Raw genomic sequence first — 20,542 nt, 5'->3', positions numbered from 1 at the left:
ACCAAATTAATTCTTTCTAATTTGGAGCTTCCTGCGGTCAACCCCCTGTGGCGCTGCCACTGAGCTGTGTCTGGGTGTGCGTTCCTGTGCACATATGCTTTAGTGTCTTCGTATGGAGGAGAGCGCGTTCAACAATAGCTCTTAATTGAGAAAATGGACTGCAATCAGCATATTCTTGTAGGGGAATCATTAAATCATTCCTTTCTCCACTCTCTTTTTTTCTCTTCTTTTTCTTATGGTGATTAGCATGATGACGATACCATCTTGATTATGTCCGTCACAAAAAAATCCCTCACATCTGTGGTCTCTCGAACTGTTTTAGAGAGGAAATAATTTGAGTAAAAGAGAAACAAAAGATAGAATAAAACTGTAATAATTGTGTTTAAAAGTGTAAGAGCGAATCAAACTGCTCAGGCTCTGGTTTTGCTGGCCGCTGTTTATCCATCTGGAGGCATTTACATTTGCTAGATTTATGATCAAATAAAGACCGCTGGTTTTCTTATGTCACAGTTAAAGTTCCTGACATTCCAGCTCAAAAAAACACAAAATTAAGTTTTCTCTTCTCATTTCATGCCACAGTTCAGCTGTTTTTCCAAGACCTTAACTTTACTCAGCTGAAGTCATGTCGAGAATTTTAATCTCTGTCATTCTTGTCTGATTCTCATCTCTGAGAAAAATCTGCATTTTTTTTAATATATGTAACTTTTTTTACAAATTAATTATGTTACTGTGTTTAGTTGAGGTTGTTTTTTTTTTTTTCCAACAAGTAACTCTTTCACTTAAAAGAAACTCTAGAACAAAGCATACCTTAAGTATTTGTATAACTCTTAGTAAAAACAGTTAGAAACCTCAGGGTCCAAAATCTTCAGTGGGTTAATTATATACTTTATGTATTTTTCTTTTCTTTTCTTCATCATTTTGAAATGGGGACCTGCATTTCTCAGTAGCAGCTATCAGCGTTTCTCACACAAAGAGTCTCTGCAGGAAGAACCTTGACTCCTGGGACTTTGCATCTGCTGGGTGTAGAACAAATTCCCACTGCTGTTTCTCTTTTAGCAATATAAAAAAAGATAAATGAAAAACTGAAAGGAGAAGGCATTATTGAAGGTCTGTAGGGAAAAGATTGCCAAAAGAAGCAGGAATGTTAATGGAGCTTCTCGTTTTATTCAATGAGCCAAGAGAGAGATTTTAAATTCTTCTCCTTCAGGGGTTTGTGATTAACTTGTATAGAAATATTTGAGTTTCTGTTTCTGAGCTCAAATTATTTACAATCAAGGATCTCTTAGTGAGAATGTTAACCTCTTGGCCTCTAGTTGATGCTTCTGCACAGAAGTACTATGCCTGTATTAGAAAGTATTTTTATTTTTTTTTAAATTATGTACATCATAAGTTAGGTAATACTGACTTTTAAATTTTTAGTTAAATGTTTATGTCCATTGCAGGTGTCTTTGTTAAAAAAACAACAACAAACAAAACTAAATTATGTTGGCTTGCCAAACTTTGACAAATTTAATTTACTTCCAAGCAGTTCTTTTGTTAATTATGTTTCTGCTATTCTTAATTCAAATTAATTTCTTGTTGCACTTTGCCGTCATGGTTTTCTGCTAAGAAAGGTTTTATATCGATACATCTATAGAAAAACTGTGATCTCTGTATAGAATGTATTGAATGTTGAGTGAAAATGTCTTTTAATCCAGTCAAATGTTTTTAACCAAAGCATCCAAGAAAGATTTTATGTTAGGTGGGTTAAATGAAGAGTTTTGCCATTAAGCCCCAAATTATGTATCTCCCTGTCAGAAAGTGTGCATTACATTGTTTTGTTTTTTTATAGACAAGAAGTGTTTTAGGAGTAGGAGGTGCAGTGCATAACTGTACATTGGGTGTTAATATTTATGTTAACAAACTATATTCACCACTGTTAATGTGAAGCATCCAAAGTTGCCCAAGCGCAAGTTTCTCAGCAGATTGCTGGTCTTGATGTAGTCTTCTTTTTCCATGATGCAATTTTCTTTGATTAAGTTCCCTTTTAAATTGACTAAAAAGCATCCCCAAGCCATCAAGTTGCCACCACCATGTTTGACTGTCGGGGTTGGGGTTCCTCAGATTAACCTTCATGGGAATCCTCAGATATTTTACCCTTTACACAATCAGCCTTAATAGTCACTTTTGATTTCCTGCAATATTCTCTGTGTGAAAGATCTTGTATTTTTTACTACTGCTTTGTACTGCACCCACAGATGCTTAGCTCTTTGGTTTTTCGTCTTGACTCACAGCAAACCAGCTGCAGAGAGCTACTGTTTTTCACCTGTTGATGGCGACAGCTGTTTCCAATTAATTAGGGTAATTAGGTTGCTTTGGAACTGCGTGGGCTATTTGGAATAGTGTGTAGAACATTGGATGTTTCTCAGGACTCTTTCAAATTGCATTGATATAAGTAACTATTTACATGTTATACATAAAATGTGAGACTAACAACGCCTTTTAAAATATTTTTACTAATTTATTTCCCATTTTCTTTTCATGCCCCTGTCTCCTTCTCTGTGTATCCCATTAGGAGATGGCAAAGATTTTAAATCACCCACGTGTTTATGCCTTCCTTCATGTTCCCGTGCAGTCGGCCTCAGACAGTGTCCTGATGGACATGAAGAGGGAATATTGCATTGATGACTTCAGAAGAGTTGTGGACTTCCTCAAAGACAAGTAAGACTTATACGCCACACATTTTCTCATTTTTGTTTCAGTTTTTTTAACTGATTTTATAGACATAGAGCCTACGTATACATTTAATATCGCTGCTTTGCTTGAGCTAAACACAATATGTTCAAGATTTGTTAGACCTTGGCGTTATTTAAATTTTTTTTTCCTGCTAGTTGGAAGATAGAACGTGATTGAAGTATGACTCTTTCTGTTATTTGCTGAAGTTTTGAATGCATTTGTGTTTTCCAAGGACAAATTTCCAGGTGGCTTTGTATGACAAACCATCTGGTGCTTTCATTTAGTAATAAGTTAGACATCCAAACTATGGTTTTATTTCTCAAGGCAAACTTTGTGCATCTTAAAGCATGTATAATTTGAAATTGCAGTATCTTCTACAATTTACAAATTTTCTGCTATGTACATGTGATTCCTTGACCAAATTATCTAAGCTTCACTTGACATCTGAATTTTTAATTGACATTGGAAAATGGAGAGATGACTGCAGGTTTGTTGAGCCAGGATTCCTGACATACTTGACTTCATGTTAGAAAAAACACACAGTAAACAAATTTATTAGTTTTAAACACACTATTAAAGGCAAAGTCACAAAGTACTGAATGAAAAAAACAAAGTTTGAAGGCCAATTTTGTTGCCTTCAAAGTGAAAAGTTGATTCTCTCTTTTTACAACAGATAATATGATAATTATTAATTGTAGTAGGGCACAGTGGAATATTAAATAAATAGCAGATGCTTTAAATGTATGCTTTAAGAGATTTATCGTATTTCTTTCACATATTCATGTTACACAGGAAAGCTTGTCATTGGTTTTATAATGCCAGATTACATCATTTCTAGAAACAACAAACATGTCATAAATTATAGTTTGCTATAGATATTTTTAAGAAACTCAGACCATAGAAACAGTGTAATTTCATATTAGTATTGTTAGAATCTTGAGGTACTTGCAGTACAATGCCAGGATGTTAAATAACTGAAGAAAGTAGTTTTGTACACAGTTTTGTACTGTGAATCAGGGCAGTACGGTTTCTAAGTAAGTAATAAATCTCTCTCTCTCTGTCAGTGCACACATGCCTTTGTAGTCTTGGATATGTTGAATTTTCTCTAAGTGACTGAAATCCATGCGCAGCAGCTATCAATAGATTTTATGTAACTGTCTCATGTAGGTTAGACTCCAGCAAAATTATGTAAAATACATTACATAAAGCCAGGCATTAGTGTAGTAGTGCTATTCAGGTCATTGTGTGTCCTTTGAAAATGATCTGTGCAGATTCCAACTACTAGCAGAGTTTAGATCAGGTATAGTTCCATGGTTGGTGTTTAAATGAATGAATAGAGAAGTAATTTTTTCCTTCATAGACCTACAGCCTGTATTGTGAGTGGTTTTGCTAAAATGAAGTACTTGTTTTCAGGCAAATCTTCAGCTGGTGCTTGATGTCTCTTTCTGTATTTTTAAAGACTTGAGTTAAAACTAAGCATTATTCCTGTATCCTGGTTTCTGTTTATCATTGTAAAACTCTAATAATCGCTAAAGACGGGCAAAGACAAAACACCCTTAACTGCCACATATGAAGTGTAATCCGCCTCTTTTTGAGTTGTCATGTGTTCTGCTTCTGTTACGTAAAGAAATCCAAATAAGAATGTTTGATGTTGTCTCAGTAAAATTGACTACGTATATTTATAGCGGTGTGACCCATTTGGTGGCTGTTGTTTTATCAGGGGTGCAGTTCAAGTTCTGGGAGGGAGGCCAGACGTTCAGGCAAGCTAAATACATGCACCCCTGTTTGAGTGAGTTTACAAAAGTTGCAGAAATACATGAGGGCATATTGCATTCATGTAGAGAAATACAGTACTATAGGAAAATGCAAAACAGCTCTTGTTAAAAAAACAAAACTAATTTATAGTCTTTCTTTGCCCTACAACTTTTTGTTGTTTGGTCCTTCCAGTTGCACAAATTCTAACAAATAATAAAAACAAGGCAGGCCAAAATAATACCTCATTGATAATGAAAGAAACTGAAAAAAAGAGAAAAAAATGTAACCCAAAAGCAGACAAGGCTCAGAAAGATAAATATCCTGTGGTATCCTGATTTAGCTCCATATGTATGAAGATAGCTGTGGATCCAAAACAAAGACAGACGGGTGTTGATTATCAAGTCTCTCTGGCTTTTAGTTCATTGGTAGTGGAATTGAGCTTAGTGCTGTGGTGACAACCTAGGAATATAAGAATTACTTTACTTTCAAGGTGCTTTTTCCCTCCACTGCTTCTTTTATTCTGTGCCATTATTCATTTTCTCTGTGTCTAGAATACCTCATTAAAGCCATCCAATCTGCAATTTTGAAAAGAGAAAAGACTACATTTATTTTTCAAATGACATTGTCACAGAATTTTGTGGTTATTACAACCAAAGCATTTTCCACTGTGAAAAATTCTAACAATGGTTGACTAATAATTAAAATGAATGGTTAATTTGTACTCCTCCACCAATATTGCTCCACTTTTTCCATCATTTCCTCTATCCTTTACTGAAATAAAATTATGTAAGGATTTACACCATTTATCTAATGGCGTATGGTGAAAATCCTGTTAGGGTGGAAAAACTCTGCTACAGACTGTGTGAACATGGCCAGAGGATTTTCCACACTTATTTTATAGTTTGCTGTAATGTCTGGGAAGATTTTCCCAGAACTCTCATTCAGGATTAAAAACGCTCGAACCACCGGGACTAAAGATAAAACACTTGGAGTAAAATAGCTTTGTGCCTGTGTGCAGGGAAGGACTTGTGTTTGTGTCCAGAGGAGCAGAAACTGGCAGTATTAATTTTGAATTTTAGGGTTGGTTAAGCTGAAAGGAGGAAGAAGAGAAGAACAAAATCATTCCACCAGTGTACAGAATAATAATTTGGCATGCACTGGCAATGAATGGCTTTTAGTCTGGGATTTCCCTGGGGTTTCACCGTCCTATTGACTGAGGTCAACTCTGATGTCTTGAGTTCAATCAGGTTTATTTGTATAGCACTTCTCAGCAACTAAGTGCTTTACGTCTTAAAAACACAAAAATAAAAAGTCATAAAACATTCATATAGTCACTAATTGAAAAACCAGTAACAGACATTACATTTTGTTGAATGCCATCAAAATCATCAATACACATCAAATATCTTGGTCAGTGTTCCAGCTATTAAAGGTCGAAGGAAGATCTGAGCTGGTGTTTCTTGCCTTGATCTAAAGGAACTCAATGTTTCAGCTGTTTCAGTTTTTTGGAAGTTTATTCCAGATTTGTGATGCATAGAAGCTGAATGCTGCTTCTCCATGTTTGGATCTGGTTCTGTGAATGCAGAGCAGTCCTGAACAAGAAGACATGAGTGGTGTGTAAGATTTATATAACAATATCAGATCTTTAGTGTATTTTGGTACTAAGCCATTCAGTGATTTATAAGCTAAAATCAGTATTTTATTGCGTCCGCATATTATTATTTCTTCATAGTGACATATTTTATGCAAGTGCACCAGTCTCCTATATCTAAACCCACATCACATTATGCTGCCACTCCGTGCAATGCAAAATATACTCTTCTCAAAACAAGATAAAAAAAAAAAGAAAACAAGGTGTGTGTCGCATTTTATAAGTGAAAAAAATCTGCAAATGGAACTAGTGTTTTTAATCAATATTCAACAATTATTTGCCTAAAACAAGCTAATTTATTATGCTAAAAGTTAAGTACAAGTTGGTTTTTGTGTTATTTCAAGTGAAGTAAGATAATTGCATAGAAAACTAGATAAAAATACTTGGTACGATTTTGTGTTTTTGCAGTGTATTTCACACTTTAAATTGCCTTCTCAGGCTAGTATGCCCCCTCTGCCCCCTTTTTTTCTCTAACTGTAATAGTGACCACTATGATAAACTCTGTAATTTTTCAGGACCACAAAACATATCTACAAAAGCCCTTTTCCTTGTGTATTTTTTTTTTAGGTTTTGCCTTTCTTAGTGCCCTTTCAGCCTCTGTCCTTAAAAAACTATGTAATTCACACTCAGACAGTATATTTTCTGGACCTTTCTTGAGCAGATAAACCTGGACCCTTCAGGTATCTGAAAATTTTAACCAAAGGTGAGCCAGAACTGTGGAGGTTCACGAGTCTCTTCCTGATATTTTTGGCTGAATTCTTTATTTTTCTCAAGTGTTTCAACATTCTCTTATATTTAACACGGAGGTTTAATAAGCCGTTATATGATCATCTAGGTTTTCCAAAATTATTTAAAGTCCTGGTAACCTTGGTGTAAGTAAACTGATGATTTTCAAGAAAGTGACAAAAAAAATATAAGTAATTTGGTAACGGAGCTAAAGCAGAAAGTTTTAGGCTTATTTAGTCAAAGAGACAAATGTATCCACATTTTTCATACAGAATTTATCAAATCGTTTTTGAACTTTATGTTGACTCATTTGATTTCTTTCAAAGTCCCTGTTGTTTTCCCTCTCTTGTCTTCAGGACTACAAGATTGTTTTCAGTATTAGTGGTATGCAGCTGATGAAAACATCTCAGAATGAGTAGCCAAAGTGACGCTGTGAGTCTTAGCAGAATATGTTGATAATAAACTTGGTGTGTCTGGATTTGTCTCTGTGTCCTGACTGCAGCGGCAGCTTCTTGACAAGCGCAAGGCTCCAAGACAGTTGTTTGTGTCCTGTCTGTGCGTGTGATCTTTCATTAGTCATTGCTATTAGTCATCAGGTGTGACAGGGTTATATCAAAACTCCCTGGGTTATGGCAGGACACGTGCATCAGTAGCGTGACTACACAGTGTCGTGTGTGTGTGTGTGTACTGTGGAGACAGTCTTCTGCTCTGTTTGTTGTTGAAGATACCTTTATAGCACGCACTCACACACTTGAGGGTTTCGGGTATCTGTGAGGGTTAATGTTTCACATGAATAGTGGGTGGGAGAGAAGGCATTCCCCCCCAAAGGCAAAGTGAGGAGGCGGGAAGAGAGCAACGAACGAAAAGAGTTTACCGCGATACCCTGGAATGCTGGCGGGAGTTGTCAACATCGCACCCTCCTTTTCCCTCCCGAACCCTTCCAGCTGATGATTCAGCAACTAAAGTAAATGGAGCGTTGGGTTTCTGTGTTTGTTTTGACTCTCAGTTTTTAAATTAAAATGCTGTTTGCTGTACGTGCTTTTGCTGTGACTAAACAGACTGCTTTAGTCATCTAGGACAAGAGGAATATTTTCTTAGCACAAAAACAGAATTTAATATTTCCCTCTTCAGATTTTAACCTAAATATCTATTTTCAGACTTGTAATATGTATTTGTGTTGTAACTTTTCACATAATGGTAAAGTAGTAATAAATGTGGCTCAGCCTGATCATGTTATTTGTGGATAGAGTTTGATTGTTTGAAAGAAGTCGTCGTCCTCCTTTCAGACGTTTATGTGAATATCTGTAAGCCCAACATTGTGAGCTGGTCCCTCTTTATAAACAACAGGAAACAAGCAGAGACGAATCATTAACTCCACAACGAGCTGAAACCGAGCTGCGTGTATCTGCGAGGGTGTGCTCTGTAAAGCGAGAAGCAGCATGTGGATAATTACTCCTGCCAACTCCTAACACATTGTTGTCTTATTGACACTTCCTCTGGATTAAACCTCATTTCCTTCCCATAAACCACACACATGCAGCCATAAAATAAAAGCAGCTTCTCTGTAATTACAGGAGTTAAGTTTTCCTTCATTAGAGTGATCATTTTGATTAAGCCCCTCAGACAACAGCACTAGTCATTCCTGTCTTTAGGAATAATAGATGAGCAGAGTGGTTTTGTTGGCACATGTAAAGTTGGTACTTGAGAAACAGACATTTTAAAATCAAACTTTATATTTCCTACTGCTCTCCAATGGCAGGCAGCAAAACAACCTAACTAAAAGATGCACACTGTCAACTTAACTAAGAATATAAATAATTTTATCCTTGAATTGCGCCAGTCTGTTCTTGACCAGCTTTATTCCAAAATAAAAGCCTCTGTATTTCAAAGACGATGTCATCACCTCTGCTGGTTTTTAATAGCTTGTCTTACTCATGACATGTTTTCCACAAGTCACATATCTTAAAATGTGGTATTTAATATTGTCTTCAAACAAATTGCTAAAGTTTGTCTTTGTCATTTTTATCAGTTAGGTCCTTTGATGCGGTTTTCACTCAGGAGTCTGAAGGTTATCTGTGTTTGTGGAAGGCTGAGTTTATGTTTAATTTTGCACAGTGGCACTACCTTTCTCACACTGTCTGCAGTTTTCCAAACTATGACATCGTATTTGTTTTTCTCTTCTTTATTCTTAACCAAATGTATCTTTTTTGCAGTTTCTTTCAGACAAAATATGGCAAACTCTAATGGTTGATTTATTTTATGTTGAAGGTTTGTTTGAATACTTGATCCATTTGTTCAGTCGTGGTTTATTTTCATTTGTGTACATCTTAAGAAGGTTTAAAGACACTTAAAATTTGAACACAAGGCAATTTTTAAAATGTAGTAAAATCTAAATAGTCTGCTCATATTAAAACAAAACAAAGAAATACAATCAAGTTGTGATCGGATTATAAAATATTACCGAAATGGCCGTACAGCTGTTATACCTACTGTAACAAGGTAGCGTGTTAATCTTCTCCCTGGTAACCACGGCGGAGATGTCCTGTTTCCCTGGCAATGACTGCCTCAGGAAACAGTTGGAAGGTTTGACTTAAGTATTAGTCCTCTTAACAAACTAGACACAGCTAAATTCAAAGATAAATTATTTCACCAACAAACACAGAATCATATAATTTATTAAATAATTAATAACTGTTGAATACACATGGCTTCAGTCAAGGTCAGTATTTCCCTGCCTCACCTAGAAAATGGATGTCTTTTTACTACATCTGCCATCATATTTCTTTTTTATTAGTATTTTAGTCACTGCTGTCTTTTTGAGCTTTCTTTGAAAACAGTTTCACTCGCTCAAAGGTTACTGATTTCTATAATAACTACTATTGTAGTTTAATAATAGTATTGTCTGGTTCCATAAAAAATATTTTGGCGCGAAAAAGAAATGCTGGCATCTACTATTTGTGCAAGGTGACCACTTATAAAAATAAAATGAAACCTCATTTTAAAGTCTTATAAGATGAAAGACTTATTTTCAAACACTTGAACCTACTTAATTGAAAAAATGCATTATTTAAGTAGTTTTCTGAAGTAGTGACCTTGTATGAAAACCAAAGTAAATGAAAAAGAACTAAGCACATTCAGATGCTCCAAATACTGAATAAACAACTCTTCTGTCATTCAGCTTGAGATTGGCATTAATGCTCCTTTAATCAGGAGTACGGCTGTATCCTCTTTAGAGCACTGCTCTCTCTGTGGAGCCCTAAATAGCATCACACAGAGCATTGTTGAAAGGATAAGAGACACGAGGGGATCATTGTTAATCTATAAACCTTTGTTAGCTTCCTGTCTAACCACAGAAGAGAGAGGCTGGAAAAATACTCCCACTTTAAGTAACACACTTTCTTCTTCTGTAAGAGAGTGACACATGGAGAGGATCTGTGCTCAACCGTCTCAGGACTACTGGATGAGTAGACAGTGATTATATAGTTCCTGTGGTGCTGATGGATATGTCTAAGACACCACTTTTGCTCTTATTATATTGAAAACTTTAACTCCATTATCGTTTTGTTTTGTTTTTTCTTGGTCATTTTGTTAAAATGTAAAAAAATGTTGTATAACTGAACAAGTTATTCTTTTTGTTGTGGAAAAAAAATATATAGCTCTTTACTACTTCCTCCTACTGACTTAGATCATTTATTGCATTAAATTCACGCAGAGTTTTTCAGACGCCACACAAAATAATATAGGGAGTTTAGACGGTAATAGAAAAGATCACTTACTTTAGGAACTGACTTCAATAGGTAAAGCAGATTATATAAGTAAAATACATACAGACTGATGTTTTCAAAGTTTTGTCTCTTAAATATGATCCATCCATCCATTTTCTGTTCACCCTTGTCCTTTACTGGGGTCAGGAGGGTTGCTGGTGTCTATCTCCAGCTACGTTCTGGGCGAGAGGCGAGGTTCACCCTGGACAGGTCGCCAGTCTGTCGCAGGGCAACACAGAGACATACAGGACACACAACCACTTAATTGGTCTCTCTAAATTCACCTAGGGAGAATTTAGAAAAACCAATTAACCTGATAATCATGTTTTTGGACTGTGGGAGGAAGCCGGAGAACCCGGAGAGAACCCGGAGAGAACCCACGCATGCACAGGGAGAACATGCAAACTCCATGCAGAAAGACCCCTGGCCGGGAATCGAACCCAGGACCTTCTTGCTGCAAGGCAACAGCTCTACCAACTGCACTGCTGTCCAACCCCTTCTTAAATATGATATTCTGCTTATATTAAATGAAAACATAATGTCTAAGGTTGGAATATTACATCAGACTAATTTAAATAAAACACTTTTAATGCAGGGATGTAGTCTTAATGGGAGGTGAGTTTAATACTTGCCTATATTGAAAAAGTACTTCTAATTTGGCAAACGACCCTCTTTGTCACTGTTTTGCTGAAGCAAAAGGAAACCCAGTAAAATGGGCATTTTACAGGAAGTGTCATGATCTTTAAGAGGCGCTATCGTCCACAAGTTTTAACCTCATTTTAAGAAAACACCACAAAGCGATGTTCTTGTGGTCTATCGGTTTAATGATTCATTAAATGAATAGTTAGTTCAGAGTGATTAGAACCCTGTGCAGTATTGGTCTGAGCTCTGCGTTAAATAACACACCTAGATCTTTATAGTTGTACTTTTGTTACTACGACAAAACCAAAAAGTACAATCCAGTTTTTTTTTTCTTTGTTAATCAAAAGTCAAACTTTTTTTTTTTTAATTAATTTAGGATTTAAAGCAATAAAACTGTTGAGTCTAACTTTGACTGGCTTGTTAATGAAAAAACTATTTCAAGCTTTTCAGTATAAATCCCTAAAGTTACTCTTTAGAACCAAAAGCCTTTCAGATATGTCACATTTTAAATATTGGTAATTGTTATCGTAACATTTACCTCAGTGATTCTCTTGACTTGCATCCACTTTTTATCAAAGGCTCTTTCGGACTTTGAAAATGTCACTTTTAATTATTGGACTTTTTAGCATTTTAGAGCTTTGACTCATCTTTCTTTGCCAGATGAAAAAAGTTACTTTTGCTTTTAGTGATGTATGTTATTAACAGTATTTCCAACTTTATGTGGGTGAACTGTGAGCTGCATGATGAAAAGAACACCAAAGCCTACTTTAAAGTCATGTCAACCATTGATTAGATTCAGGTAGGGCTTTTATGTCCAGCAGTTGTCCAGTGTCTTGATGTTCCGCATACCTGCATGGGTCAGCTCAGAAATGATGAATCACATCTTGCTGCCATGCCAGTGAAGGTTGGATTAAATTGAAATGAAGTGCAAAGGTTCAGTCCATTTAACGGCAGGCCAGACAGTCACAGGTTTTAAGTCTCTGCACTGCTACCCTCTTCATGCTTTTATATGAATGCTTGTGAGCGTCTGTGTGTAGATGGATTTGTGGTGTCTTGGCTCTCATTACGTCTAGCTCAGACAAATGAAATGTGTACGTGTGTGTTCTCATTACCCTTCTCCAAGGCTAATGATGTATGTCTGTACTGGCACATGTGTGTGTGCGCGCGCAAGTGGAATTGAGCTGCAGTTCTGCTCGGCTGTGTTCAGGCGGTTTCATTAAATGATAAAGTTTACTGATGACTCCGGTTGAATCATTATTTACTCTGCTTTCTATTCATCCCACTGCAGCCACCTCGATCTTTACAAATGACCTGCTACATAGACAGATCGAGATTATTTAACAGTGCAGCTTTAAAGCTCTGGCATTCACTTAATAGAGTTCCAGCATTTTCAGCATGTTTACACTGCCCATACGCACATATATACACAATCGGATGCTCTTCAAGATAAACAAAATTAAAAAAAAGAAGAAATGTTGATTGTATATTGATAATTGAATGGTTTTTCAGGACAACTGAAGCAACTTAATACGTCACTTTTACGTATTTAATGCATTTCTTATCTTTCTTCTTTTTTTTTATCTATTTCTCTGAAAAGTTAATCAGCAAGCTTTGATAATTTAATTACAGATTTTAATCACTGTCCTTGCTGCTGTGAGGAAAACTTGACCCCCCATCCCAATGTGATCAGGCACCTACCACTATAATATCTAAAGTCATTATTTCATTTTATGTTGGGATTACAATAAGAACTACTGTCTGCTTAGATGACATTAATCACTGTGAAATACTTTTATTATATGCTCCAAAACCTGATGGCTCCTTTACTGTTTCTGGCTGCCTCCCACTTCATCCTACATCATGTCAGTGAGTGATAACCAGACAGACCTCTTTTTCTGTCTCTCCATCTCTCGCTTCATAAATTGAGCTGTGACATGACAGTGCCGTTACCTAAAGATGCCGCTGGTAAATTGTACTTTTAAGGCTCTGAATGATTACCCACAATCTCGTTGAGTGTGTTCATTCATCTTGAATCTCTGATTCATCTTCTTTTTTTTTCCAAAAAGGATCCTATTGTGTTTAATTTGCATGAACCAGATATGTGCTTTGTATGATAAAAGCTGCTATTATAGGTATAACATTATAATACTTAAAAGCAGTGAAGGTACATTTTATAAAATGTTCCCCTATTTGTCTTTTCACACCATATAGTGTTTTTTCCAGAAATCTTTGGAATCATCAAGATACGTTTTTGGCAAATGTGAAATGGGCGTCAATGTTTTTTGTTTTAAGGGTTTCTGTTTACCTTGCAATTCTCATAAACATGCAATTTTTGCCTAATCTACTTCTCATCAACAATTCAGTGTACTTGGTAAGTTTTTTTTTTCTATTTTGACTTTGAAAATTAAACTTTAATATGTGTTTTATAAGGCTCTTTTTTTATGTCTTTACAGATTTCTGACCTCGTAACAACAAAACAGTATTAAATGTTTTCCAGTTTCTTTTAAACCACACAACAATGGATACAGAAATAAAGTTTTTTTTTAAATGATTCACTATACAAAATATAGGATGCATGTACACAGATGTTTATAAAAGTTTGTTGGCAAGAGAGTTGTATAGCTGAAAGGAATTTCAGAAATGCCACATCTGATAATGGGAAATGTGAATTTAATTTTCACACAATATGCCAGAGTTCTTTCATTCTCCATCCAGACTCCTTCCAAATTCACTCTGACACTGGATGCTATTCTTCCTGCCTCACTCACAGCTACTCATCTTAGCAATGCCATCAAATAACATCCAGAAAAAAACTCAAATCTGTTCAAAACTTTTTTCCTGTTAAATACATGAATGTCCTCAAGCCATTCCCTTCACATTTCCTTGGTATCTTTCTCTTTAACTTCCATGTGTTACTTCCTTTCACTGTCCGCCTCCCACGCTGCAACAGACCACACATTTTCATTTCAGAGAACACACATCCAGCACACAGGAGAAGCACAGATGGACGCCATGCTCTCCTTCTGACATGCGAATGAGTAAATATTTACCTACCCAGATTGTATTTTTCTTCCCATCCTTCTTCACAACACCTTCCTAACTACACCACCAATGTATTCTCATTTTGTTTTCTCTGTGTTCATTTTTCTGTAAAACTCTTCACTCCCTTGTGACATTACAAGGACAAAGACACTTGTCTAAACATTCACGTTTTGAACAAATAATAAAGATGCTACTGATGTATTAAAATGTTGGGACCTTGGTAAACAAAGAGTTAAAATCAAATGGTCTGTTTTATGAAGACTATTTCAGTTCAATGAGGCAGACAGGGCAATAATTGTGTTTAAATCTAGAGTGTTAATGAGTCCTTTATGAAGATTGCTAACTTTGCTCCTTACTGCTCTACGGTTAAAGAAGGCTGCTCCTTTCACTTACAGGATAAAAGTAGTTTTTTTTTTAAATTTTATTTTCTGTGGGAGAAAATAAAAAAATTAACCCCCTCAATCAATATAAGGTTACAAAATCACGAGGTTGCTCTTTTATTATTAAATATTGTGATAGTTATATTCAGTCATGAAAAATCTGTTTTTGCACTCTTGCCTTTGGTATCTTGGACTCTATAATCCACATCCTCTTCCGGCATTTTTGATGTGAGTCTCCATCCAACATGCTGAGTAATACGCTGACACAAAAACCATGAATTTATGACAACTGCAATATAACTAGGGAGAATGGTGCATTTTAAACAGTCCTTTGCTGTATAAATCTTGTGCACCCTGCTGTTGCAATGATGATATACTGTTACCAGTCATGTTACTTTGTACAACTGGCACTGGAAACGCTATTCCTTTCAGAACAGCCAACATTTATCGAAGCTTTTCTTTCAAATAGACATGATCATATCCTGCAGTCGCTTCGGAGTATTCGGCGGCACATCTGTTACAGGAATATCCTTTTCTGTTGAACTGAGTTCTGGTGGCTATTGAGGGCCAGTGCAGTACAGTGAACTTGTCCAAAAAACAGTTGGAGACGATTTGAGTTTTGTAACAGCGCATTTCTTCTAAAAGAAAGATAATAACTCGATTGTTATCATACTATTTTGGAGAATAACATTTGATATTTTTTAGATGATTTACTTTAACCCAGAGAGAGGATCGTGACTGAAAAAGCCCGTAGAGCAGGAGTTACCCACATCAGCATGACTGGCTCTAAGAATTGTGCCAAGTTCAAAGTCACTTAATTTCCCTTTCTTCCTCATTCTGAAACTTTGAACTTAAGTTGATTTGCTTAGTGTCAACTGTCTTTAAGTTGATTCAGGTAAAAAAGGTTGTTTTTTTTAACTGTTTGTATTTCTGCCTTGAACTATTTGGACTGTTCTTCTGGTTGCAACAAGTCCATCTACTATTCTTCATGCCATCTCCAACATCTCATACAACTCAATGTATGAGATGTTGGCCATGGTGCCAAGGCCTGACCATGCTTGATAGTGACTCCTTCAATTGATCCTGAGATTGTTTATCTCCTTTCAGTGTAGCAGAGGGTTTCTTACAGTTTCGTCTTGGTTTTTTAGTTACACTTTTTCAAGATTCGCTCACATCCGCATTGGTTTAATTGAAAGCAAACTTAGCTGAGATTTCATCTGTAGTCCTGAGTTCTTCTTTTCTTCCTGTCATGTTTCTTTTCCTCACACTATTTTTCCGTGGTAACCAATAACAAAATACATTTCTCTTCTTTCATTTTTTAACAAGGAAAGTATCACTGTGGTTCTTATTCATTAGTATCACATATCACACCTCTATCACCCTTAGATCTGAGAGAGGCAGAGGTGTCAAAATGACAGTATGTGCACATGTGTTTTTTTTCTTTCGTCTTTTTTTTAACCTTCTCACCTTCTGTCTTTGAAAAATCCATAAAAGTCAATTTACACCATCCTCTTCTGCTACTTTCCTCTGTTCGGGCTCCCTCAGTTATTTTGAAGCAGCGGTCTGAATTGCACTTCGCTTTTTTCAACAATTGTTAGGACAATTGTTGAAATTTCCAAAATTTTTTAGGACTCCTGCAATGATGAAATAAGATACATGGCCTGCCCCTATGTTTCTTCAACACTTCACTTCCATAAAACAACCATGAACTGCAGATGTGAAGTGTATGGCATTAATGGCTGATTAAACTATATTTTTGTATGTATCAAAAAAGTATTAGCCTTCAAAACAATATTGATCACTTTGTATTTATCATTAGTCGGTGCAAATAGTAAATCCATTTTCTTCATCTAGAAGCTTTAATTGTGTTCTTTGCAGATTTACTTGATGTCATCAGCCAGTGATTACCCGACTGTAGAAGGAATGTGTGTTTGTGCCTTATTTTTGGGTCGAGGCAAAAATACTAATTTTTGAAACCATATTTCAAGGTTTTTAGGGAAGGACCATTCCAAAGTATTAGATGAAAATATCATTGACTGTAGCTGACCTCTTATTCAAAGTCTAAGAAGTACATTCATAGATAATAACAAAATAGCAAAACTATATTTAGTTCAGTTCTCAACTAAGAGGAAAAAAAAAATCATTGACGTTAAAGGACATTGTGGCATCTAAAAAGTTGGTCATATCAGCTTCTGGGTCATGGTATGACAATCTCAGGAACAAACAAAAGAGAGATGATTTTAGCTCAGTCTAACATCACGATGAAGACAATATGCAAGACAAAAGGAAAGGAGAAGAGAACTACTATTGAAGGGCAGGCTCATAGTGAACAGCCGGTCGAAATGTTTTCAGCTCAACATTTAAAACTACAGAGTTTAGTTTTCCGTTTTCATTAATCTAATTTGAAACATATTAAAAGCAGCAACCACACTTACAATAATAAAATGTTGCTGTCAGAATAACTAGACTGTCTCTTAAATCTCCTCATGTACAAAGGATTTTAAACTTGATTATAAGTCAAATTTTGGGAGATCTATGTCAATCCAGAGGTGCATACATGTTTGTTCTGTTCTGAGTGCATTAGAGCTCATAGAGAGACATAGAAGGCTGTTTTGTTGTTAGTAGAACCTATATTTTGTACTATTTTCTCATGAGTCTTTTGAAAAGACTCTGGCAGTCAGAAACACAATGACACATAGTGAAACTTCCCATTGTTTTCATTTGCCTGAACACAGCTAATTAATTACGGCAAATCCTGAAGGCTCCAGAGAGTCATTTATTTATCTAATAAGATAAGGGACTAACCATTCATTCTGAGTCAAATACTCTGAGTTTTAAAACAACTACATAACCAGGTAACAACTTTAACTTTAATAACAATGTTTTTCCCCTTACACCACAAATATATTTTCTGCTTTTGATGATATCCGTTTAGTTTCACTTTTTTACCCGTTAGGCATATATAAAAGGTCAAGGATGTCTTTGCCTGGGAGCCACTGGTTAATATTAATGACCATGAGCCAATTGAAACTCATCAATAGGTCAAAGGTTATCACAGAGTTGCAGATGCAGGAAGTTAATGCAATTAAAAATGCATCATGTTGTCGATGGTTCAGAAAATGTCTTTCCCAATTTTTTCCAGTTTTGATGTTTTTGTTCATCCATCTTTCTGTTTGTGGTGCAGTTTGAAGAGGCTCGTGTTTTTATGCCATGTCTCTGTTAGGGTGTCCATCGATTTCTTACAAGAAAAGACACTTTTTTGGGTTAATTCTCTCTATTTGTAGTATTTCTGGGTTTGCTGTTTAGAAATTAATGATCAATATTAAAATGAAGGTGCAGATAAGACACTACTTGCCACTTTTTGGATAACTAACAGGATCCTGGCTCTCTGTTGTAGAATACTTGTCATGTAAGCAACGACATTTAAAGTGTTTTATGGTCTTCCTATTGTATTATCTTTGTAGCTTGGATACAAAGTGTGTAATCAATGTCTTGGTTTATTTGAATTGGGAATGATTTCCTATTGTTTCAATTAGGAGACCTTTTCAGCTATGTCTTAAGGATGTAAGAGTCAGCAAATGTCTGGTTCTTCAAAACTAAAAATTTTGTCAAATGTGTATTCATGTATTTATTTAGCTAATTTGGTATTTTATATGTAGTAATTTATATCTTGGGCCAATCTTAGCTGAATCATTCAAACTCTATGTTGACATGGCCAAAAAGGTTCCTTTTTTTTTTTTTATTCTGAAGGTCAAGTACGTTCTCTAGAAAAACATTTTTTCTTCCTGACAGATAGTGATGCCTTTGCTTTGAAGCAATTTTACAGGCTATCTGACTGCTGCCAGTACAAACAATATACATGGAAGAAATCAATCCCTTCCCTGCAAAGCTGTCCTACTGGCCACAATTAATCGAATGAGCGAGCCAGTGCCAATAATCTATAGGTAGTGATTTGCACAGGAGGTTGCTAATCAGATTTTGATTGGCTGAATGAGTCCATGGGGAAACGCGTTAGCATCCTGTAAGTGCTGAAGTGCCTCAAGAAGTTAGTTTTTCTTATGTCAAAACACATTTGAAAGTAGTTAGAAAATGTGTCTGAACTGTAAACATGAGAGTAATTTAATGGTACTCAATGGTTAATGTTTTATTATTATTCCTACAGAATGGTAATTTCAAAGGTGCATTGTTTTAACAGAAAGTTAATAAGCAAATTATATATTTATACATGTATGTGTATATACACATGTGTATATATATATATATAAACATATATGTATGTATGTATATATACACACACACAACTCTGCACATTACTTAAGTCCTAAAGGCACATTTCTAGTTGTATCACAGGTTAGAAAGGTTATTTAGTTGATATAATTTTCCAACAAAACATAAGCTAAACTTAGTTACCCAACAACAAACAACTGTTTCTATCTTTCTTATAGAGTACCTGGAGTAACAATTGCTACAGATATAATCTGTGGATTTCCCGGTGAGACTGAGGAAGACTTCCAGGACACTTTACAACTTGTGAAACACTATCAGTTTCCTAGTTTGTTCATCAACCAGTTTTACCCAAGACCCGGTACACCTGCTGCTAAGATGGAGCAAGTTCCAGCACATGTGGTAAGTGGAGACCTAAAAAATATTATGGAAATGATTGTTAAATGAGCACATTGGTTCAAAATAATCTATATTGTGTGTAGAATTTCAGTCATGAACTGTGGTGCCACTCTTTTCATCAAAGCAAAAGACCAAAGATCATTGTGAATAGCTGTTAAATCTTAAAGTGTTGCAAAGCTTAAAGTCTACATTGAGGATGCTAGGAACTTTGGATCTGCTATATTTCACTTCCATTTAATCTATCAAAAAGCTGTTTATTTCAGCTGTTCTTTACAAATTTTAAACTCAGTTTAATTTGGCAGGTACTATACTGTAGGTTTTAAATGATTGAAAACAAAGCAAACAAACCCTTATTGCAACATCATGAATTTAGTTTGTACTAAACCCCCAACCATCTTCATGCTGACAGAGGAATCACCTTTTAACACAGAGACCATCTTTTCCAATTGTGCTGCCCTGAACTTTAACTTCTAACATGCTAACCTAACCCTGTAGTGACAGTAATGTTACTCTTGGCTCCTTTGCAATTTCTCTGCGCATAATGTGTTCAGACCCGAAGCTGAGCATTCTGATACATCCACACATATTTCTAACCTTCACAATAATGAACACAGAATGGCTTAGAAAAAGGCCCAATGAACCCTTTTAAAGTGAAGGGCAGCATGAATGAATTTATTAAGATTGTTGATGTTGTTTTCCTATTTATGATAACACAGACCTTATGCTCCAGCTCTGCATAGTACCCAAACATCTGCTTTTACAAACACATTGCTAACTCATTATGATCATGCAATCATGTTTATTTGATTTAATAGCAACTGGCTGCTGCATATTTTGTACCTTATGAAAGCACAAAGTGGGTTGCAGTTAATATCAGAATATATTTGCATACTTTTAGGATCTATTAAAGAAAATGTTTTTCCATTATTTTACTAGCTTAGTATTGATAGGGGTGCAGTTTGTTTTGCTTAGTCTAATAAGCTTAAGTAATCATGCACTGAAAATGTGGATTTTGACTTTCAATTATGAATGACTAAAAACAATTCAACATCCTCTGTTAATACTGCAGATTATGAGCAATTTATATTCTTGACAGAACAAGTTTCTTCCAAATGAAAGCTATAGAAACATATGAAGAATATTAATACTGCAAAGTTTAGTTTTAAATGGTTAAATAACAATGAGGAGCATGAAAGCAGTATGTTTTCTTTTTTTTTTCCTCTCACCACCTGCAGTGACAATTA

The 20,542-nt window shown here is 35.6% G+C and overlaps 1 protein-coding gene across 1 annotated transcript in view; it reads left to right on the top strand.

Moving 5' to 3' along the window:
- Window positions 1-20,542, top strand: part of cdkal1 (CDK5 regulatory subunit associated protein 1-like 1) — a 186,802-nt gene that overhangs the window by 109,480 nt on the left and 56,780 nt on the right. The window contains exons 10-11 of the mRNA XM_044117411.1: window positions 2,555-2,700; window positions 19,121-19,301. Coding sequence (XP_043973346.1) covers window positions 2,555-2,700; window positions 19,121-19,301 — 327 coding nt within the window. The remainder of the gene's footprint in view (window positions 1-2,554; window positions 2,701-19,120; window positions 19,302-20,542) is intronic.

This window comes from Gambusia affinis, linkage group LG05 (genome assembly GCF_019740435.1).
Source record: "Gambusia affinis linkage group LG05, SWU_Gaff_1.0, whole genome shotgun sequence".
Lineage (NCBI taxonomy): Eukaryota > Metazoa > Chordata > Actinopteri > Cyprinodontiformes > Poeciliidae > Gambusia > Gambusia affinis.
The sequence above is the reverse complement of the archived record's forward strand: the minus strand, read 5'-3'. Positions and strand labels throughout refer to the sequence as shown.